The sequence below is a fragment of the Petaurus breviceps genome, unplaced genomic scaffold, assembly GCF_028583685.1.
Source record: "Petaurus breviceps papuanus isolate PSGF00001 unplaced genomic scaffold, PetGlider_PUasm1.0 84, whole genome shotgun sequence".
NCBI classification, from domain to species: Eukaryota; Metazoa; Chordata; class Mammalia; order Diprotodontia; family Petauridae; genus Petaurus; species Petaurus breviceps.
Window position 1 is genome coordinate 15,638,652 of NW_027186645.1, and position 23,485 is coordinate 15,662,136.

General features: G+C 36.0%; 1 protein-coding gene across 7 annotated transcripts in view; it reads right to left on the bottom strand.

Annotated features, from left to right (window-relative positions):
• Positions 1-23,485, bottom strand: part of CTTNBP2 (cortactin binding protein 2) — a 201,426-nt gene that overhangs the window by 108,034 nt on the left and 69,907 nt on the right. For 5 of the 7 annotated variants that reach the window (XM_069107092.1, XM_069107095.1, XM_069107091.1 and 2 more), the window contains exon 3: positions 17,661-17,882. In XM_069107092.1, the coding sequence (XP_068963193.1) occupies positions 17,661-17,882 (222 nt within the window). Of the gene's footprint in view, positions 1-13,345; positions 13,482-17,660; positions 17,883-23,485 lie in introns of those variants that run through there. The other 2 variants (XM_069107098.1, XM_069107096.1) reach the window with 2 other exon arrangements.

Below are 23,485 nucleotides of genomic sequence, written 5' to 3' on the forward strand. Positions count from 1 at the left end.
ACAGTATATGTAGAGAGTAAAGTACGTATTTTTTTCTTTAAAGGATGCTATAAAATCTACATTCGTTTATTTTTTACATCAACAGTATGTCTTTGATTTGATGATGATAATAGTTGTAGTAGTTAGAATTTATGTAGAACTTTAAGGTTTACACATTACAAATATCATTTTATCTTCACAAAAACTCTGGGAAGTAGGTGCTAATTTTTTTTCCTTAATAGTATTTTTCACCCAATAACATGTGAAGATAGTTTTCAACATTCATTTTTGTAATGTTTTGAGTTCCAATTTTTTCTCCCTCCTTCCCTTCCCAAGACAGTAATCTGATATAGGCTATACATATGCAATCATGTTAAACATATTTCCACATTAGTCATCTTGTCAAGAAGAATCAGAATAAAAGGAGAAACCATGAGAAAGAAAAAGAAAGTGAAAAAAGCATGCTACAATCTCTGTTCAGACCCCATTGTTCTTTCTCTGGATGTGGTTGGCGTTTTTCATAACCAGTCTTTTGGAATTGTCTTAGACCATTATATTGCTAAGAAGAACTAAGCCTATCAGAGTTTATCATCACATAATGTTGCTGTTGCTGTATACAATGTTCTCCTGGTTCTGCTCACTTCATTCAGCATTAGTTCATGTAAGTCTTTCCAGGTTTTTCTGAAATTGCCTGCTCATCATTTCTTATAACACAACAGAATTCCTTTACATTCATATGCCACAACTTGTTCAGTCATTCCCCAGTTGATTGTCATCTCCTCAATTTCTAATTCTTGGCCACCACAAAAAGCGCTGCTATAAATATCTTTGTACATGTAGATATTTTCCCCTTTTCTATGATCTCTTTAGGATACAGACTTAATAGTGGTATTGCTGGATCAAAGGGTATGCACAATTTTATAGCCCTTTGGGCACAGTTCCAAATTGCTCTCCAGAATGTTTGGATTAGCTCACAACTCCACCAACAATGCATTAGTGTACCAATTTTCCCACATCTTCAACATTTATCATTTTCCTTTCCTGTCATATTAGCCAATCTGATCAGTATGAGGTGGTTCCTCAGAGTTGTTTTGATTTGCACTTTTCTAATCAATAGTGATTTAGAGCATTTTTTCATGACTATAGATAGCTTTAACCTCTTCATCTAAAAACTGCCTATTCATATCCTTTGACCATCTATCCATTGGGGAATGATTTGTATGCTTACACATTTGACTCAGTTTTCTATGTATTTTAGAAGTGAGGCCTTTATCAGAAACACTGGCTATAAAAATTGTTTCCCAGCTTTCTGAATTCCAAAATACATATTTTTAAATTGTTTTGTAAAAAGCAACACCCTGATCTGGAAACTATTTGGAAGTAGGAGGGGAGGCACAGAAACAGACAGTATATTTGTAGGACAGAGATTTTGGCTATAGTCAAGTGCTGATAATAGCTTTGCCTATTTTGACACAGCAGCTAATTTCCTGTTCATTTGTCTACCACAGTGCTATGCATATATTAATCCTTTAACAGTCTCCAATGTCACTATTTCTAGCACTGTTTTTTAAATGTGTATCTACTCCTCTTTTCCCGAATGCTAGAAGTCACCATTTTTAAGGTTTAATTAAGAGGCCAATTTTCCTGCTAAAAGTTGTTTTAGGAAATGATCCCTCAAAATGCACCTTAGAACAGTTTTTCATATATTTTAACTTTTTTAAGATTCCAATAGTTAATTTGATTGTAGAGAAACGAAAGAACTGGCAAAAACCTTGAGTCGTGTGGCATAGAGCAAACATTTAAAGGAACAGTTCGGTTTGTTAAGTAGAAAAGAGTATGTATTATTCTTTTCACTTTTCCTAGCATTAAGGTTACAGAACAAGGCTAGGAGAGAGCAGACCTGAGCTCTAGTCCTAGTTCTAACATTAATTAGCTGTATAAATTAGAAAAGTGAATTCACTCCTTTGGCCTTTGGTTCCCTTTTCTGTAAAATGATGAGGTTGGCCTAGATAATCAACAAGGTTTCCCCTAATTCTCAAAGTCCATTACCAGGTGGCCTCTAAGATCCCTTCTACCTCTGACATTCCATGATTTCATGAACTGTCATTTCATCTTTCCTAGAAATAATCAACCAGCATTCAAGTCAACCAATATGGATTAAATGCCTACTATGTGTAAAGCACCCTGCTGGCACCAGTGGGCCATGATCAAAGTGCTCTCATTTCACAATTGTCATGAACACATTCCTTTGTTGCACTATTCAGGTTAAATATTAGGGGGCTATCTACATTTGGTTCACAACAATTTCAGTATTATGGTTATATACACTCTCTGAACAATGTTTTAAAGGAATAATTTCTCCATTCATTCAATACCTATTTCCTCATCTTAAGCAAGTCAGGGGATTTCATTTCAATTCAGCAAGCATGAGTGATGATGATAATGAAGCTGATGCCACCAACTAGTACTTAAAGAGCATTTTAAAATTTGCAAAATGCTTCATAAATATCATCTCACTTGACCCTCATAACAGCCCTGCAAGGCAGCTGCTATTATTATCTTCATTTTACAGATGAAATGATTGAGACAGAGTTCTTTAAAGTCACTTGCCATGGGTGGCACAACAAGTAAATCTAAGGACAGATCTGAACTCAGGTCTTCCTTCTTCCAAGTCTAGTTGTCTATCCACTGATTAGACTAGTAGTTTTACTACTTTGCACATTATAGCATAATGAAGAAAAAGCTGGCCACAGAGAGGTTCCACGGATCTGGGTTCAGGTTCCACCTTTGCTATCTACTGGATGTCTGACCCTAGGAAAGTCATCTAACTTTTTTGAAAGCACAGATAACCCACTAGGACTTTAAGTTATGGATAAGGTGCAAATCTGTACTGGTAGAGGGAGTTATGCATCGGGCACTCTCTATACTGGTCTAATCACAGGACTATTTATTTTTAATGTGCAAAGTACTTTTGGCACTGGGTAAATACAAACATAAAAACAAACAACAATACTGGGATAGAGTGATGAATAAACCATGGTCAGTGCCCTCGGGGGGGGGGGCTGGTGGTATTAAAGTCTAGATGGGGGAATGAAACATTTGTTCTAGTACAGAACAAGGCAGTTCAATGTGGTATGTGAATGACAAGAGTTCGGGGCTATATTAGAGAGAGACGCTAAAGAGGATTTTAGAAGAACTAGATTTTTTAAAAATGTGCTTTCCATTCTATTTTCAAAGAGCCAGAACTATCAAAGTTGGTATGGATTATGGTTAACAGTTCTCCCTCTTTATAATGCCTTCCAGTATAGTTTATGCCATCTAGCAGAACTGTATCATCTGCAGCCTATGGGCCACTCAATGCTCCTAAATGCAGTCCGAACCAGATTAAAGTGTAACTGGGAAATATTTAACAAATAAATAAAAATATAATAGAACACAGATAACATTACTAAGTTAATATGTGGCATGCAGGGATATTTACATATAGATTAAGGGCCCCCTTTTCTATTTGACTTTGACACTACTACTATTATTTCTAAAAAACTTGTCACCATAGAATGATGCCTGGATGGAGAGAGGGATCAGGGAGAGTTATGATGTTGACAGTAGGCAGCACTGGTTCTTTAAATAAGCATGAAAAAATTCATTCCTATAGATGTAGAACGTGCTTAAGTATGGATATAATGAGAATACAGCTTAGACATATGACTGCCTGCAATGTCAGGTCAAATTGACAAACATTTATTGAGAACCTACTTTATGCCAGGCACCGTACAAAGAACTGGAGATAAAAAGATAGGCAAAAAATGCCAGTTCCTGCCCTCCAGAAATCCAGAGTTTAACGGGGGAGACAACAAACAAAAGCTACGTGCAGACAAAATACACACATACACACACACACACATACAAGATAAACTGAAAATGATCGAGAAGGAAGACACTAGCGTTAAAGGAGAGGGGGAAGAAAAGGTTTTATTGTTTTGTTTTGTTTAGAAAATGGAATATTGCAGGGATTTGAAAGGAGTCAGGAGATGGAGATGAAAACTGTACCATTAATGTCTCACTGAGGTAATGTCTACCCACAACTACTTCTAGGGAGTGGTTTCGGGTGGTTTTTGCGGTATGGGTCTTCACAAAAGAAAGAGATTTTGCAGAAGGATTTGTGAGAATAAATGTTAAGTTGGTTGGAAGGAACGAAGTGGGTGGTTGTTTCAAGAATAGCTCACAAAGCCAAAGTGGGAGAAATGAATGAAGAGGAACACCGAACACATGCTGTTGCAAAACCAAGAAAGAAAACTATGTAGGTGGATATATAGCAGTAAATGCAAAGCCAATTAATTTCAACTCAATGTGGAATACAAAGGAGAAGCTATAGACAAACTAAAGAATGTGAAATGATGTGGCCATTTATAGACTAGAAAAACACAAAGAATACTCTCAAAAGTAAGTCATAACTGTAAAAGATTTTTAATAATAATTACACAAACTCATTTTATTATTCACTATATTTATGTTATAACTGTGGTTCTCTCCTGCCAACCAACAATTTCCCAGTTGTTTGCATAGGTACTATGACTAATCAGATAAGAAGTAAGCATTCCCTGGCTTCATGTTGATATTATTGAGGAATTTCAGGGATGGAAAGGTAAGATGCAGGAGAAAGGGTCAGGAGGTAGAAGCTTTTCTTCATTTATACAGTATGTCACTGTTTAGAGCTACAACCTGATGTCTCTGCTGTACCCTCCAAAGAACTCTACCAAACCCCTTGGAGGTTCCAATCTTCAATTTGAGAAAATCTAATTTATAACAATGAATTGTACAAAAAAGTCTTGAGAATGAACTAGAAACAATCACAAATGTAAAAAAATGCCACAATTACTTTTGCAAAAAATGTCATTACACAAGGATATGTGCCATGCTATTTATCCATATAAACCTTCATGGTAATCTTTATAAGATGTTATGAGGTGAATACTATAAGGAAGTAGACTACAGTGAATACAAATCAATATAATGGAATAAAGCATACTTATTTAAATGAGGTGGCAAGCCACGCTGTATACATGAAAAACAAAATTGAATATCTGTCATGCAAGTGACCTAATTACACAGAGCTATCACTGAGGAAAAGCTGTATCTGATACACTAAGCTATTGTTAGCTCTTTCCCTGAAGAAAAAGAATACTGGTTTTGGTTTCTTCTTTTAAATTATTGCTTTCAAGGTCCTTTACTTACTAAAGAAGAATAAAAAGGAGGCTAGGTATTTTTCATGTATTTCGGAAAAATACATAGCTCAGTTTCAACTTCAAATTAAAGAAAATCTGTTAAAGAAGATGAAAAAACAAATGTCAAAGCTTTAGGTTACTGATAAATCCCTAGTAGGTTAAGAGGGACAAAGTTCCTAGGTAATTAACAGTCTTGGGTCCTTTCCAAATTGACTGCTGTACAAATTTCAGCACTACACACAAAATCCCCCAAATCGTTAACCTTCTTAGGAGTCTCAGCAGAAACGAGTATATGGATGATCATGCCTTAAAGCTAGACAGAGTTCAAGATAAATGTCCTGAAATTCTAGCAGAAGGATTAAAAGCTTCAGCCAAGATCCTTCATTAGTAGATGAAGAGGCTTTTACTTTCCTAGTCATTCATTTGTTATTGGCTTCAAGGAGGGAATTAATGTACAATTATGTTTTCCTAATTTGAGTATTCCAGAACAGTAAATAAACATCTTTATCTAGAATTTTGTTTTTGCTTTTTGGAGGGCAATTGGGGTTAAGTGATTTGCCCAAGGTCACACTGCTAGTAAGGGTTAAGTGTCTGAGGCTGGATTTGAACTCAGTTCCTCCTGACACCAGGGCTGGTGCTCTATTCACTGCACTACCTAGTCACCCCTAGATTTTTTTTTAATGAAAATGTATAGATTAGATATTTACTTTCAGGCAACAATGACCATGCAAATTTGGTTTTTAGAGATGACTCTCCCCTAACACCATCCAATCAGTTCTTATCTTATACCTATTCTAGTTTTCCAGTTATTGCTTTATATCTCTTTTTCTCTAGAAAGGAAACTTCATTCTTCTTGGCTCTGTATTTTCACCATCCAAACCAGTCTTCAACTCATTGCAGTTTGGCTTTGGCCCACCACTCTACTGAAATTTCTCTTTCCAAGGTCACCAACGACCTTTTCTCCACCCTCATCTCCTGTGATAATCCTGTAATGTCTGTCACAGATCAGCCCCACTTTCTACTGGCTGTTATATTTTCCATTGCCTTCTGACACTTCTCCCTTGGTTGTCCTTCTACATGAATTGCTACTCAACCTCATTTGCTATCATCCTAAATACGAGGGCCTTAATGCCTTATCAATCTTTTCTTCTTCTTGCTATCCTTTCTCCCTTGGTAATTTTATCCACTTTCAAATAAAAACAGGTTATTTCCACATCTATGTAGGACCCCACTTATTTCCATTAAGTTCAAATCCCCTATCTCTAACTCCACCAGGGTGTCCTGGTAGGACATCAAACTCAAAAAGTCCAAAACCATACTCATCATCTCCCTCTCTCCCAGCCCCAAATCTGCTGCTTCTCCTATTTCTTGAGGGCAGTGCTGTACTTCTATTCATACAGTGAGAAACATTAGCATCTTCTCTAATTCTTCATATCCCTTCCTATTCAGACATACTATGATGCAATGCTTTGGGCCCTTGTCGTCTCTCACTTAGGTTATCACGAGTCCATCCTATCTGGTCTCCTTACCTCCAGTCTCTTCCCTCTTCAATCGATTTGTGAGCTCATCAGTGTAGTGCTGAAATCTGTACAGTACCAAGCAAATACCATCTATGCATATTTAAACTACTGTCTATGTCTTTCAATAAATTCTCCACAGAAGACCTATCTATGCAATGTAATGAAGGCTGCCTTAGAAGGTTTTTGTTTTTAGTATTTTATAGATATGCTTTTCATCATTCATTTTCAGTACATGGCTGGCCCACCTTCTTTTAATTCTTCAGAGGAAACAGTGTTCCACTATTGCATCCACATAGCACCAATAGAAAGACACCAGTGTTAAAAAGATGGATTTCTGGAGCAGAGAACAACTTTGGACTATTAAAAGTAGGTGCAATTTTCCAAATGAAATCCAATCACATAATTTCCTCCAAAGCCAGGTCCTATTTAACAGCTAAAATGGTGTGCTTTACCAAGATACACGTACCAATGGAATAAATTAGGGAAGATCTTCAAATTACCATTACCATTACAGTTGTCCATGAACCTGCAAGTCATAATCTCAGTAACATGAAATCTTCTATTTGGTTTTACTGGGGCCAGAGAAGAAATAAACATATTACTTTCAGCAACACCTATTTCTTGTCAGAATCTTTAGCCATGGATGTAATGCCAAGGATCATCAACATAGAAAGTATTTTAAAAATTTAAAGCTTAAAAATGAAGTCATCAAAATCATAAATATTTCGTAGAACTTGTATTCTAGGTTTCAATATAATCAGCAAGATATCCTCTGTAAAAAGGAACTTCATCACCTAGTGCTAGAGGAATACTTCTCCATTAGAATTTGCACAACATAGCAATCAAATAATAAACATTAGTAAGCACCTATTATATACCAGGTACTATGGTAGGCATACAATGCCAGTAATCACCAATTTTGGCAAGAACCTGTTTTGTGCCCTACTCAATACTGATAATCAGAGGATCTTTGAATAAAGCCATTTCTCCATTTGCATAGCTCTGGGAATCTTGAAAAACCTTAACATATACCTGGGAGACACCTTTCTGAAGGAGAGAATTTAAAGTCTCATTGTCCTCTGTTCATTCAAAAACAAAATGACTTGGCCAAAAAACAAAGAGTGGGAACTTGCATTTACTACATTTTTTTATTAGCTATGGGATGGTAATAAGAATAGCTTGAGAACCTCCTCAATACATGCATAAATTATTCTTATTAAGATTTTTATATGGATGAGGAAAAGGGCACAAGGGTAAGTGGTTACTGATATTATCTAGGTCAGCTTATTCTTCCCATCTATAACTTTTTTAAAAAAATATTTACTTCTGATTTAAAATTGTGTTGCCTCTAGAATTTATTTATGCTCCATGTATATGATCTGGTATAGCCACTTTTCCTGAACTGAATGCCATTTCTACTTACTCATATATTCTTATTCATAGCATCAGCTACAAGAAGTGAAGGGGTATAAATTTGATGATCCCGTTCTCATTAGTGATTAAGAAAAATTGATATGGAAATGCTGGTAGAACTGTTTGATTTTATATCTATTTGTTGCTCTTCTATAAATGCTCTCAGGATAATCTAGGTTTTATTAGATCTTATGCCAAACTATCTTAAGGCTTATCTCCACTACTTTCTCCATTTTGTAAAAGTCTGTTATTTGTAATCCCCAATAATCTTCTTTCTTAATGTTTTTTTTTTCAAAATGGGCATATACTCTAAAAAAATCATTTCACTAAACAGTTCTATCTCTCCTCTTGACCAAGAGATCAAATGTTTGTTGTACATGGTAGTTTCTGGGCTCATTTGATGACCTTTTGGTAAAAGTTGTTTTTAGATCTGTTACACATGTCAAAGAAATGGAAAAAAATCAGAATGAATGTCCTTAAAATTATATATACTTGTAATCTCTCAGGGTTAACAACTAGTTCAAATAGTAGCAAGAGTTAGAGCTATAACTAAGCTACAGTTGTAACTTTCCTATAGTGTCTTTCCTTGAAAAAATATTAATGCTTTCTTGTTTTGTTTTACATCACTATGATTTCCCAAACAGCATCTATTGCCAAGGAATCCTCTCTGATAATACAAAGAAATAGTTCAGCAAAAGAAATGAATACCATCAATCCTATATGATAGCAGATATAACATCCCACAATCTTTGCCAACCACACATCTAGAGAAGGAAAAATGTTTCATCACACGTCCTCTGAAATAAAAATTAGTCATTAGTCTGAATTATGATGTCTCAGTGCTATTTTCCTTTATATTGTTATGATCTCTGATTATATTATTATCTTGGTTTTCCTTTCTTCACTCTGTGCCAGTCTCTAAGCACAAGTCTCTAAGTATCTTTTTTCCTCTGAATTTGCCACTTAAGGATCCTGTCCAGTTCTGTTTTCTTCAAAAGTAATATGTGGAAGGCATCAAATCTCTTAAAAGTTGGCCTCCCACCCACTTGTATATTACAACTTGGTTTAAAGGATAAGTTATGTTTGGATGTAGATCCTTTGCCTTTTTCTTTCTTTTATATCTTTGTCAATTCTTTACTTTCTGGTATTTGATACATAGTCCTACAGCTTCTCCCATTTGTAGCTTTTGTTCTCCAACTGGGGGTACCCTGTAGTTTGTCAATCATGTTCCTAAATGCACTATTTTTGGGGGGTTTTCTCTGCTGGTGACCTTGGAATCTATCAATTTAATGTAGCTTCTGGTTTTGACAGTTTTCTTCTGATTATCTGAACAATGTTATCTGGTTATTTTGTTTCACCATACCTTTCAGACAGTCTGATGATAATACAGTAACTCAATTTGCTTTGTTTCCCATTTTATTTTTAAACAAAGCTTTAATATATCTAGTTGTATCACTGAAATTGAGACTTATTTCCTCCCTTTTTTCAGGATCTACACTATTGTTAATGTTTTTTCCAATAAGACCTCTTATTCCACTGCTTATCTCTTCTTTCAGAGGGGGGATGTGTGTGTGTGTGTGTGTGTGTGTGTTCGTTCTGCCTTTTTTATCCTAGAATTTCTTGTACACCATTTGTTTTATTTTCTGGGGTTCTATAAATAATTAATCTATACTTTTCCTCTTCTTCTGGAGTTTAATATTAGAATTTTCTTAACACCTAGCATACTGAAATGAGTAGTAAACATTTAGTAAATGCTTATTCCTTTTCCTTCCCACTGAATGATAGAAAAAGAAGAAAGGCCAGTCATTTCAATTTTTTTAATGACGTCCTTTACTCTTTTTCTTCAGAATTTCTCATTGGTTGTATACTACAACCTTTTCACAGCCATCTTACATCTTTCTACTGCCCTCTGTATATTGCTCAACTTTAACATGTAAAAGGCAGTAGTATTTTAGGTCTTAATGCCATATACTAAAACTGGTAAAAATGACTATATATATATTTTTAATGGCCTATGATATATTAAGAAAAACCTGAGGTTCATTAAATTTTGCCATTTCTGGGAAACAATCCAGGCTGCTCATCTCCTCCTTTTCAACTTTGGGCCAACATCACTGACCATCTACAGGAAAACTCGTGAGGATATCCATTCAGATATATGTGGAATATGGATAAGAGAAATTCTTCATTCATTTGGTCTTTCTTGTATGTATAGATGGGCAGATAGGTCAAACTACTTTTAAATTATTACATATCTCTTCCAAATAGTTTTGCAGTATCCTAGTGTTTGATGCTATCAACACAATGTCATTTACAATTAAGAACAATTAGAGAGCCTCACAATACACTGGTAATCCCTCCTTGTTCTGAACTTGGTAAATACCCTTGCTGAGTAGACATCTTTCTATTTTATGCCTCACCTGACTTAAGGCAGGAGGAACAATGTCCTTTTTGTATTTTTGGATCCTTAGTTCCTAACACAGTGCTTTGCACAACTTAGCCAGTAAAAATAAGTTATCACAAAATAGTACATTTAAAATTCTAAGAACATAATTGAAATGCACAATATCCAAGAAATACAAAGCAAGTTTCAGCGACATCAGCTGAAATGCACTGGATCTTGTCAATGTGGTTTGTGGGTTTGGTTTTTTTTTTTTTTAACTCTGGAGACTTTAGTGGTTTTCTACAAGGCTTTGTAGAGGTTTTGAAAAGTCTAGAGTAAAATTTGTATGAATTTGCCAAACTTCATTGGATAGCACTTCATTATACCACTGCATTATATGGTTCTTTTAAGTTCCTAGGATACTCCTTATGGCAGAAGTGTACCCTTTATTATCTTTACTCAGTCCTGAACTAAATGAAATTTGGCCCTGTCCCCTAAATATATTTCTGCATGTTTTTGCATATGTGCAAACATGCCATTAGAAGCTAACAGAAACAAAGTCCTTAATATTCAATGTAGTATTCGATTCAGTCTTTTCCTAGATGTTAAATGTGAAATGTTAAAGTCATCTGAAAAGGAAAAACATAAGAATTATTTCCATTATACTTTAAAAATGGATGAAAGAAGGAAATAAATATTGATTAAACACCCAGTATGTGCCTGGCACTGTGCCAAACATTTTACAGTTATCTCATTTTAGCCTCACAACAACCCTGGGAGGTAGGTGTTACTATGATGCCTGTTTATAGTTAAGGAAACTGAGGCAGAGGTTAAATGACTTGTGAGGAGTCACATAGCTATTGAGGGCCTAAGGCCACATTTGAAACCAGGTCTCCCTGTCCTCAGGCCCCATGCTTACCAAGCTGCCATGAGGAAACTTCATACTAATAGCTCAATAATTTCTAAATAAAAGGAAGCACATTTAGCTTTTCTGTCCTTATTACATTACTAAGGCAGGTGGTAGCATAAAGACCCAAGTCCAAATCCTGCCCCAGACATTTACCAGCTGTGTAACACATTTACCACATGTGTAACCCAAGGCAAGTCAATAAACCTACAAGCCTCACTTTCCTCATTTGTAAAATGAAGATAATCTAAGTATCTATCCCATAGTATTATTCTGAGAATAAAATAAAATAATATAGGTGAAGTACTTTGCAAAGTATAAACCACTGTTGCAATGTTAACTAAGATTATTTCTTTTCATAAAGGGAGGTCAATAAATATTTGACAGATAACCACAGTCAGTGCCAAAACCTGTTTTCTTAGGCTATAAAACAATTCAAGGGACAACTAGGTGGCACAGTGTATAGAGTGCTAGAATTAGAATCTTTATTAGTTCAAATCTGAGCTCAGACACACTTTACTAGTTGTGGGACCATGGGCAAGTCACTTAACCCTATTTGCCTCAGTTCCTCATCTGTAAAATGAGCTATAGAAGGAAATGGCAAACCACTCCAGGATCTCTGCTTATGCAAACCCCACGAGGGATCACGAAGAGTCGGACATGACTGAAACAACAGAACAGCAAGAGCAAAACAATTCAAGTCTTACATATGTAATAAGTTTATAGGCCACAAAGAAGACCAAGTTCCAAAACTCAAGCAAATGGAAAAAAAAAAGACAAAGATATCAAAGTTTAAAAAAAGCATAAGGATAAAGTTTTTACAAGGTCCAATGTGATGCAGCTGTCTTTTCCTTTCAAGTTTCCTTGAAGTATCCTTTTCCTTTCATTGATGATCTTATTATTAAAATTTTAAACAAAGTATTTTCCCATTATTACCTTTTTGTGTGTTTCTGTGCTGCACTAAATTTATTCTCTGTTCTAATTAAGTGCTGCTGCAGATCACTGACCTCAGAATATCTGCTTAAGAATTAGAACAAAGCCCAGTGGACCATCACACAACTGTCAACCAAAAACTTAATTTCAGTGAGCATAAAGGGCTAAAGACTACAGTAGCAACAGCATTTTACCGGGAAACTGTAATATATTAATATAATGTATCATAGTAATATGTTAATATTTTCAATATAATAATTCCAAACTTTTCCAAGCAGTCAATGACAACCCTGACTGAACGTTGGCTATGTATCAAATATTATGACAGACCCTCTGAAAGTGATAAAGGAATCTGAATACCTGGTCCTTACACCTGAAGAAACTTAATCATTTCATAAGAATGATACATCAAATAGATCCAAAAATTTATATAACAAATATTCATATATTAATAATTGTATCCCCAAATGCACAAGTATATAGGGAAGCCTAGAGATTTCCTGCCACAAGAGTGTGATTATTATGAGAGTTAGTGAAGAGGGGAGAGTATTGTGTGGAGGATGAGAACAGCATTGTACTGGTGCCATATCTGCAGACAAGCAGTGGGAGGGAAACCATGTTTGGCAGTGTGGCATAGCAGACAGTACAAGGACACAGCACCAACCCATTACTTTTATCTGTGAGACACTGAGCAAGTCATGTAACTTCTGTTCATCTATAAAATGGCTATTACATTATTTGCCTGAAGGGGGAAGATGAACTGGATGATTTAATTAATCAAGAAAGCAAATGGAAGTCAGAAGAACGTTTTTCCTAAATGGAGGAGAAGTGAGAAAGTCAGACAATGATGAGGTTAACAAGAAGTTTTAGCCTGTACTTATATATGTTAAATTGATAATTATACAACATTGAGAAAATACTTTCAAGATGAAAATTTTTTTACATTTCCTTAAACATGGGATAAGGGAGCAGACTTCACTATTACCTGTAGAGGCCTTTTACATCATTTGAAAGATAATTGAGAGCCATGGCACAGCTAGGTGGTGCAGTGGATAGAGTGGCAGGCCTGGAGTCAGAAAAACTCATCTTCATGAATTCAAATCTGGTTCTCTGTTTCATTTTACTCACCTGTAAAATGGGAGAATAGAACTAGGGAACCTACTTCACAGGGTTGGTATGAGGCTTACATGATACTATATACAGATAAAATAATTGCAAACTTTAATTTGTTATGTAGATGTCAGTGAGGTGGTAGATTGGATTAGATACAGAGCCAATCTCTGAAGTTTATTCCAGTTCTGCCTCTGACACATCCCAGGAGGGGTGATCCCTGGGCAATTCAGTTAGTCTCTCAGTAACCCAGGAAACTCTCTTTAATACTTTAAGCCACAGAGAAGGTGCTGATCTGCCTTGATAGAGGAAATTCCTCACTGCAAGACCTCTACATCAGTGAAATTTCAGGTCTAAAAAAAAAAAAAGAAAAATACCTGCTAACACTGCAACAATGCAGAGAAGAGAAGAGGAAACTATCACGAAATTTGGGTACAGATTGGTGAAAGCCCAGGTGACAGGTATGGAAATGAAAAGAAAAAAATAGATGCCATAAGTACTTATATATTTAAAAAATCCCTAACTTTATCAAGGTAGATACTCCCTCTACCTTTTGTACTTTAATATAAGGTCTTTATGAATTACAGAGGACAAAAAAAAACGGATGGGCTTCTCTGAATCTATCAAATATGGTCCTTGATTAGCCACCAAGTATAATCTATCACTGGGTCCATAACCTGAAGTTTTTGTTAGGTTGGTAGGATTCCTTACTAGAGTTTACATTCTGCTGCCATATTCTTTAAGAGGCTAGGGTTACTCTCCATGCTGTGACTGGCCACTGGAGTAGGACTTTATTGGAGTGCCATAAATACTATGGAAGAAAAATGTCAGAAACTGAAAACAGAAGAGGTGATGAAGGAGAGGGGGAATGGGAAGACAAAAATAACAATAATTTAAAACTAGAAAGCAATAGTTGAAAAGGTATAGGGAGTAATAGATAAGTTAGGGAGGTGATGACTGAGGGAAGTTGAAAAATATAGTGCCACACATACCTTCTTTTTTTCTTTTTGAAGGGGGGAAGGCAAGGCAATTGGGGTTAAGTGACTTGCCCAAGGTCACACAGCTAGTAAGTGTGTCAAGTGTCTGAGGCCAGATTTGAACTCAGGTCCTCCTGACTCCAGGGCCAGTGCTCTATTCACTAGGTCACCTTGCTGCCTCCATACATACTTTCTAAGGTACCTTCTGGTCTAAGTCTATGATCCAATGATGCTGTTAGTGGAGATGTCCTCCAATAACAGTAAAGTACAAAAACAATGACTGGCTGATCAGCAGAGAAAATGGGGATCATCCACCACAGCCAGTAGCTAAAATGAGGCTATGTCCTTTGTTCTCAAAGAGGACCATGACATCAGGAAGGTGATGTCATGCTACTATGCAAGCAGATAAGCTTTCACTCTTAAGGAGAGTGAAAAGGTGAGAAAAGAATTCAAAACTAAATCACAGAGACTCAAAGTTCATCATTAAAAATGAGGAGAACCCAACAAATGAAAGAAGAATAAATATACTTGAAACCAAGATTAAAAAAAAGGTTTTAAAGGAGAAAAAGTGACCAAGAGTATGAAAGGTCTTGCCGAAAGCAGAGAAGTCAATGGGTTTGTCTAGGAGAGATTAAGTGATAACTTTGATGAAAGAAAGGGAGGGAAGAAATGGAGTGAAAAGAAGCCATACATGGTTGGAGTGGAAGGCAGGGAGAAAGAAGAAACATTCAAAATTGGGGATATATCCTTAGAGGAATAAGTCTAAAAAAATAATGTAAGTTGATAAGGCCAAGGAACATAAAGATAAAGTAGGACATGAGTTCTCTCAGGTGGCAGAAGATACATTTTTAGAGTTATAGCTATTGAGTGTTCCCATGAAGGTAATGAAAGAAATATTCTGACTTGAAGCCCCTGGGAAATAAGACTGGATGATATAAGGGGATGGGGGATGGGGAAGGGAAGAAGATGAGAATACAGAGACTTCAAGCCAGAGGAATATATGTCTCATGGTCTCCATCTTTTCTTAAAATTAGTTACCAGATGTGAAAGAAATGACTTTAAAAGCAATTATAAAGCAGTTAAGGTGAACTGCAGACTAGAGAATCTGCGATGGAGAGATGGTAGTGGTTCAAAATAGTGTCTATGTTAGAGATCTCTATATTAGATTAGAGATGAGCATTCAGTTCAGCAAATATTAAACATCTACTATGTGCAGGACATATAGGAGCTGGGGAAATAGAGATGGAAGAAAACTCCAAACCTGCCTGTTAGGAGTTTAAAAATCAACAAAGTAGCATAAATTTTCATCTTATCATGATATACAGCAGAGAGTGATAAATACAAAGGAAAGGCTGTCAAATACTCAGGTGCTTATTAGATCCCATCCAGTGAACCCCCTCAGATATCATGACTCCTGCTGCTACTTCGGCCCCTATTCTCCCCATCTGAACCAGTGACCCTTCAGACCAGACTTCTTGAGACCATTCCTCTACTACTATCGTCAGCTTAGCTCTGGTGCTCTTCTCTGGGACTACAATGTCCTGAAGGAGTATAAACTCCTCCAACCCACTTTATCTAGCTGACCCCAGACCATGCTTCCCACCCAACCTAAATATCTTGTCATCTTCTCTGCTATTCACACATAACCTCTAATCCTCCTTTCCCCCACTTTTTGCTTTGAATGGTAATAGAATAAATACCATCATTGCTTCTGAAAAGAGAAAGACATTTGACTACTTTATGTCTTTTGTCACCATTCATATAACTCCCCAGACTGAAACTCCTTTCTCTATCACCATTCCCCTATATGTATTGTCTCACGTTTTTAGAATATATATGTTCTAAAGTCAGGAATGCCTTCATTTTTGTATTTATATAGCACCACCCCCAGCCACAGTTCCTAGCACAGTGTTTGGTATATTATAGGTACTTAATAATTGCTTTCTATTCATTCATTCATATATTGTAATTCATATGAGTAATCATTCAGTCAGCCACATATCATGATGAGAAAGCATATTTCTTGGATTTGTCCTCTAACACAGCAGGGACAGGAATAGAAGCAGCAAATGGGAGAGAGGAAGGATCCAGAATTGAAAACTAGGATAGAAGGTGGGTGGTAAGTCCAGGAGCCTAACTAGGTACTATGATGCTGTTATTTAAATCTGAAAGGCAGGGCAAAGAAAGTAGTAAGGAATAGAGCTGTAACCTAGAATATAACTACTTCAGCAGTTATATAATTTCTATATAAAAAAGGCATTTCACGAAATTTGAATTTGCAAAAATGTCTCCAGGATTTCTGTTTCACTCTTACATTTATCTAAAAATACATACTGCTTGCTTTCAATTTTAGTTACCTCAGGGAATAGACCAGGAGGGGCCTAAAACTGATCTTAATGAACAATACTAAAGAAACTTTCAAGGCCTTTGGCTGCCAGTATTTGTCAGCTAACAAGAAAAACTATCAGGTGCTGTACTATACCTTAAATATTACTGGAGTATTTGGATATAAAGTAGAATTTACTCTGGCCTGTTACATATTCCTTTCCATAAGAATTAATATACCTAAGGCAGGAAGTTACATTCAAATGGCAGATCAACAGCAGGATTTCAGAAGATAAGGTTAATTTTTCTATATGTGCATGAAAGCTTTGCTGTAGCTTTTAAAATCAAAGTTGCTTCTATTCTAGTATTATTATAATTTATAAATGCATTTTTGTAATGTGCCCATTTTTAAAAACCCACAGAAATCCTCTAGAAACATTGTGAATTAGGGCTTTTGTCATTAAGTGACATTTATGAAAATAAATCAAATGAATATTATGTGAAACCAGTTTCTGACGTACTAGAGCAGGGAGAGATCTCACAAGAATTGGTTTTGAAAACAAAACACACCACTAAGAAGGTTGTTCGATCCTGATGCAAATGCTATATCTGAACTACATAAATGATGGTAGGAGAGGGCTCAGTTTTGTTTAATTGATGCTTATTCTCATTGCCTAGACACACAATACTACCAGCTGTTACCTTTCAGGAGTATTACTACTTGGAGTCTATTACCTCTACCACTTTTGCTTTGCTAGAACAGACCTGGAAAGACACTCAGCTGCATGGAAACAAGAGAACCAGTAACTGAAAGTGAATGTTTAGACTGAGGAGCAGGGGGGAATGGAAATAGAAAATTTTTAAAGAGTTACTTAGCAGTTAAAGTACCTTCTTTTGTCTGTTTTCAGCAGCAGCCAGCTGTGTGGACATTCTCGCCTGCATTTTCCTGCAATGAGCCATGACAGCATCCAAAATGGAGAGAGGGTTGGTACAAACTGGCTTCTCTGCATCACCAGCACCTGCTTCATAGTCCCTCTGTAGAGCCAGGAACGGGTCATTTAGGTTAAACCTTCCATATCGTTCCTGGATAAACACCTCTTTCCTTCGTGCCTGAAAGAAAAATAGGACCAACTTAATATACCACTTGTTTTCTGTTAAACATCATTAACAAAGAGACTATTGGTGGCTTCCCTCTCCCATCTCCAAATGCTATTCAAAATGAATCCTGTTAGTAGTGTCAACGGGCTTCGTCCTTGACACATCCAAGGCTTCCTACATTCTCCGATCCAGTGTTCCTGGAAAACATGGCAACAAAGAGACAAGTTCAGGGGACACCCTAATAGCCCTTAAAATCAGTTCTGAATTACCCCAGAAGGAAACTAAGAGAAATGTTATATTAGGTGCTGAGGATCTGGGGTATTATCTCACTTATTCTGTCCCTGAGTTTCATTTACTTAAAAAAAAAAATTACTTAAATTGCATAGAAATGTTTCATTTCAGGGGCACGTAGGTGGCACAGTGAATAGAGCACCAGCCTTGGAGTCAGGATGACCTGAGTTCAAAGCTGGCCTCAGACACTCAACACAAAAGGTAGACATGTGACCTTGGGCAAGTCACTTAACCCCAACTGCCCTCCAAAAAGAAAAAAAAAAGAAATGTTTTATTTCTGCCTGGATGCCTTGCTTTTTCATAATCTTCTAGTACTCTCTGAAGAAGATACTCTAGTCCTAAATGATAAGCATTTGTTAAAAGCCTACTATGTGCCAGGCACTGTGATAAGCATGAAGACACAGAGAAAGGCAAAAATAGTTGCTGCACTTATAATTAATCAAAAATACCAATTTAAAATATTGGGGTTTGTAAAGGACTTTTTAAAGCAAATATTTCTTTGAAATTAATAAGAAAGTAAAAACAAAACACATTAATTGCAAAGCAAAATGAGGTTCATACTTATTACACAGTGTCATAAAAATACTTTGAAGTTTTCTAAGATGATTTAAACAAATCTCAAACCAAATTGTCTACAATGATTTGAAATAAACCCAGACAGATTCCAAGCATTTTTATTTTTAATAAAGATCTTTATAAAAATATGGTTTATGATAGGAAATCACACTATTCATATTCACTAGTTCTACTTCCAAGAATGTCAAAATTGTGTGACAAAGTTCTCTAAATTAAAGGAAAGAACACAATCTTTGTCTGACTTGAAAGGTGGCAAGCTATCGGTGTCAAAGTCCATTTCAGGCCTACTCAATGGCCACCAAATACAATCTTCTGTAGTTAGTCTAGAACAGTTACTACACAAAATGTAAATTAAGAGATTAGCAGCTAGGTGGTACAGTGGATAGAGTCCAGGGCCTGGAGTCAGTAAGACTCATCTTTGTAAGTTCAAATCTGGTCTCAGACATTGAATAGATATGTGACCCTAGGCAAGTCACTTAACTCTGCCTCAATTTCCTTATCTGTAAAATGAGCTGGAGAGGGGAATTACAAAGCACTCCAGTGTCTTTGCCAAGAAAACCCCAAATGGGGTCATAAAGAGTCAGATATGACTGAAACCACTGAACAACAATAACAAGAGATTAGCTGATAGCAGTAGGAATAGAATATTTCCAAGATTTTCCTAGTCCAAGTAGTTCTAGAATAGCCATATAACGTTAGGCATCAATTAGTGTGAATAAATAATCCTATGAAGTGGCTGCACTATTTGAAGTTATAATTATAGAAAATACAGTAACCTGTTCTAGCCCAGTGAAAGCATGCATCTCAAATTTGAGTAACAGGACCACTTCATGGGATTCATTATTCTCACTAATCAGGACCTAACTATAGAAGGAAACTCAATTCTATACACAAAAATGAAAACATTATATTGTCATCTCTAGTAGAAAAACTACTCCAACACCCAAAGCAAAGAAAAACCCCCTGTTTTTTGTTGTTGTTGTTGAAAATGTTAAATAATAGGTGTTGTGAAGACTTTCTGGGCATTTTAATAGCATTGGTATTGAAGAAATTATACTTTGATTTTTAAGCCAAGATCAAAAAGCCGATTAGTCACTTTCATATTCCATATATCAAATGGGAAAATCGAATACCTTTTTCTTTAACCATTACCAACTGCATAACAAAAATGAGAGACAAATTCTGCTGACTTTAAAAGAATGAATCAACTGAGTTACAAGCCCCAGCATTTTTAAATCCTCTGACCTTAATTACCATAGACATCTACTGACAACCAACAACATATTTCCTAATATGCTGTATTAACAACTAAAATAGGTTACTTTATGTTTCAGAATTCGCAAAATAATTAGAAAAGTGTAGTGTGCAACAACTGAAGAATTCACATAGTAAAATATTTGTTTTTCCAATGGAAAGACAGGCATACATACACACACATATTGTATTACATCTTATGAGCTCACATACATTTCTGCTAAAGAGCTAATTTTATTCTTGCCATAAAATCTTCATGTAATTATTACTGCATTTTTTTCTCCTATGAAATAACCATCATCACTTCTCTCATCTAGAGTCTCTCCTTATCCACTGACTCCATTCTCTGCTGCTTACCAAAAACACCCAGCTCTCCCCCTTCCTTTAATGCTTTTATTTGATCTTGTTCCTTTAAGCTACCACCCTGTATCTCTTCTTCTCCCTTTCAAAGCCAAATTGTTACCTAGGTTTTCTATACTCTTTGCTTTCATTTCCATCCCAAAGGGGACTCTGGCTTCACTCTTGGCTTCTCCCCACTATGAAAGGAATAATGTAGTAACTGTTATTATCTGATAAGCTTTTCTGTTTTTGCCAGAAATCAGGCCTCCAAGATATTTCCTGCATTCTTATCATGCCTCCCACATAGGTATCCTCTCCTTTCAACCACTCTCTTTATTATACTGTCCTTCCCCCATTAAAATATAAGCTCCTTGAGGGCAAGGACTGCCTGGTTTGCTTGTATTTATATTCTCAACATTTATCACAGTGATTTATAAATCAAGATAGATAGATGATATATATGTAGAGAGAGATGTTTTATCTATCATCTCCCACTTCCTATTCCCTTGCAAATTGGCTTCTGCTACCATCGCTCAAGTGAAATTGCTCTCTCCAAGGTTATAAATAATCCTTTAACTGCTAAATCCAATGACCTTTTCTTAGTTGTCATTTTATTTTACTACTCTTTAGCTTTCAACACCGTCACCGTCACCGCCACCGTCAGCCCTGCCCTTAGTGGATGCACTTTCCTGCTCTGGGTTCCATAATGTTATTCTTTTCTTAGTTCTCTTCTTACCTGTCTGACCACTCTTTCTCAGTATCTTCCTTGGGACAGATCCTCCTCTTCCTGCCAAGTAAGTGTGAGCATCTCCCAAAGCTCTGAGGCAATTTTCTTTTGTCTCTTTCTACACTTTTGGTGTTTCTAACTAGATTTCTTCATAAAACATAAACAGGGACTTACTTTATTACCGTGAAGAAATTTTTATACAAATTTTGTTTGGTTTTCTTCTTCAAGTCATTACTTATTCAAAAGGAATGGAGTTCATTTTGGGTCAAATGAGCATCTAAAACTTTGAAATAGTATCAAAACCACCTGATCTCAATGAATTGCAAATTGCAATCTAAGATGAGGTGTTTTTAATAATTTCATCTTTCTAGAGGGCTTCTGCCTAATAATATAGGATGTTTTTTAATAAAGACATTAATTTCACTGCCTCGACTCACTCTCTGGACTTTTTTTGCTCCTTTACGCCCTCTGCCTTATCACTCTGGAGGAACCTTTCTGGAGACTTAACTAAACTGATCAGTGACTTACTCTTCCAGACCACGACTTCAGAAAGGATCCCAGATATGCTTCTCCTCATTCAAGACAACTCTCCATACTTCTCCTTGTCATCTGTCAGTTCCCCTTTACCAGTTGTTTTCCTCCATTAAAATGTAAGCTCCTTGAGGGCCGAAATTGTTTTGTTTGCTTCTATTTCTTTCCCCAGGACTTACACAGTCCCTGGCTCATGGTTAGTGCTTAATAAATGCTCTATGTCTCTAGTTTGATTTTTGTGAGTTCATTTTTCTCAAACTAAATGAGTTATTAATGCTGAGAAGTAATCATCTTGAGCACAAAGAAGATATTCCCTAAGGAAGTAGATAAATGAAATCACAGATGACTTCTTGATTCATGAGGGCAGAGGATGAAATATTCATTAAGGAAAACAAGTCATTATGAAGGAGAGTTCTTTTATTTTAATGATTATAAAAATAGGTTCTTCAAGGTAACTTTATGTTTCTCAAACACTGTATCTATCCATTAAAAAGGGGATTTTCATCACAATTAATGGTGTTCTAAAGATGTAATATAAAGACCTGTTATAAGATTTACACACTGTACATGGAAATTATTCACTCATATGAAAGGATTTTCAGAGAGGCAGAGTTCTAGCCCTTAGTTTTTAAATTGTTTTTATTTAATAAAACTATTTAAGGGGTGGTCAGGTGGCTCAGCGAGTAAGAGCACCGGGTCTAGTGTTGGGATGACCTGGGGATCGAATCTGGGCTCTGATACTTAGCACCACACCCAGAAATAACTGGCCGTGTAAACTTGAGCAAGTTACTTAACCCCAATTGCTTAAAAACAACAACAACAACTATTTGGACAGGTTGGAAGAGCAATTATTACTATTAAAATAATACAATTAAAAACAACCCTCTATACTCAATTTTCTCTTATGTAATTCTCCCTAAAGGCAAAAGCTCAAAAGTATATTCTAGTACGTAATTCCATCCATATACAAAAACTTGAAAATACACAAACATAAAATTGATGTCAATTTCTCTTATGAAATAAAGGGAAAGTTACCATAATAAAACAACAGCATTTTAGAATATGATTACATCCATATGTAGATAATCTGTAAACCAGAAATGTTGACTGCAATATTTTAGAAATTACTAATGAGCTGAATAGATTTTTCAAAAGTTATTTCATTGAGTTCAATTCATAGAGCTACAAATTTAAAAAAGGAGGGGGGGTCATTTGGTATTTGCTTTCCTTTGGGTATAGTATTTGATTTTCTTTGTAATTTTACCTTTGTTAACATTGTTTTGACCTAATTTCATCAGACAAATGCAGACAGTTTTTTCCCCTTGACCCTTCATCCGACAAAAAACGTTAAAAATGAAACCTTTGTGACCTCCCTAAACAATGTCTGACTTATAGCAAGTAAAAGGTAGGCAAATAGAGAATAAGTGTATTACAGAAAATTGCTAAGGATAGAAGTAAATATTATAATGACAATAATAACAATAACTACCATTTATGTGGTGCTTTAAGGTTCACAAAAGCATTTTACAAATATCTTATTTGATCTTCACAACCACCCTGTGAGGTAGGTGTTTTTATTATTCACATTATTTAGATGAGGAAACTGAAGCTAACAGAGTTTAAGTGACTTCCAGAAGCCAAATTTGAACATAGTTCAACTTGAGTTCAAGTCCAGTTCTGTATGAACCATACTGCCTAGCTCGTCAAATTCATTTAACATAGACCAATCTCTGGGATTACAACTCCATTCAACTGTGAGGAGACAGAGATTCATGAATAGAGACACTGAGATTTCAGCCAGTACCAAGCCCAAAATCTCATGACACCTAGTCAGTCTAATCAAATCAAAATGCACAGCACACCCTAATGCATCCCATACTTTGACACCTGTTTTTGT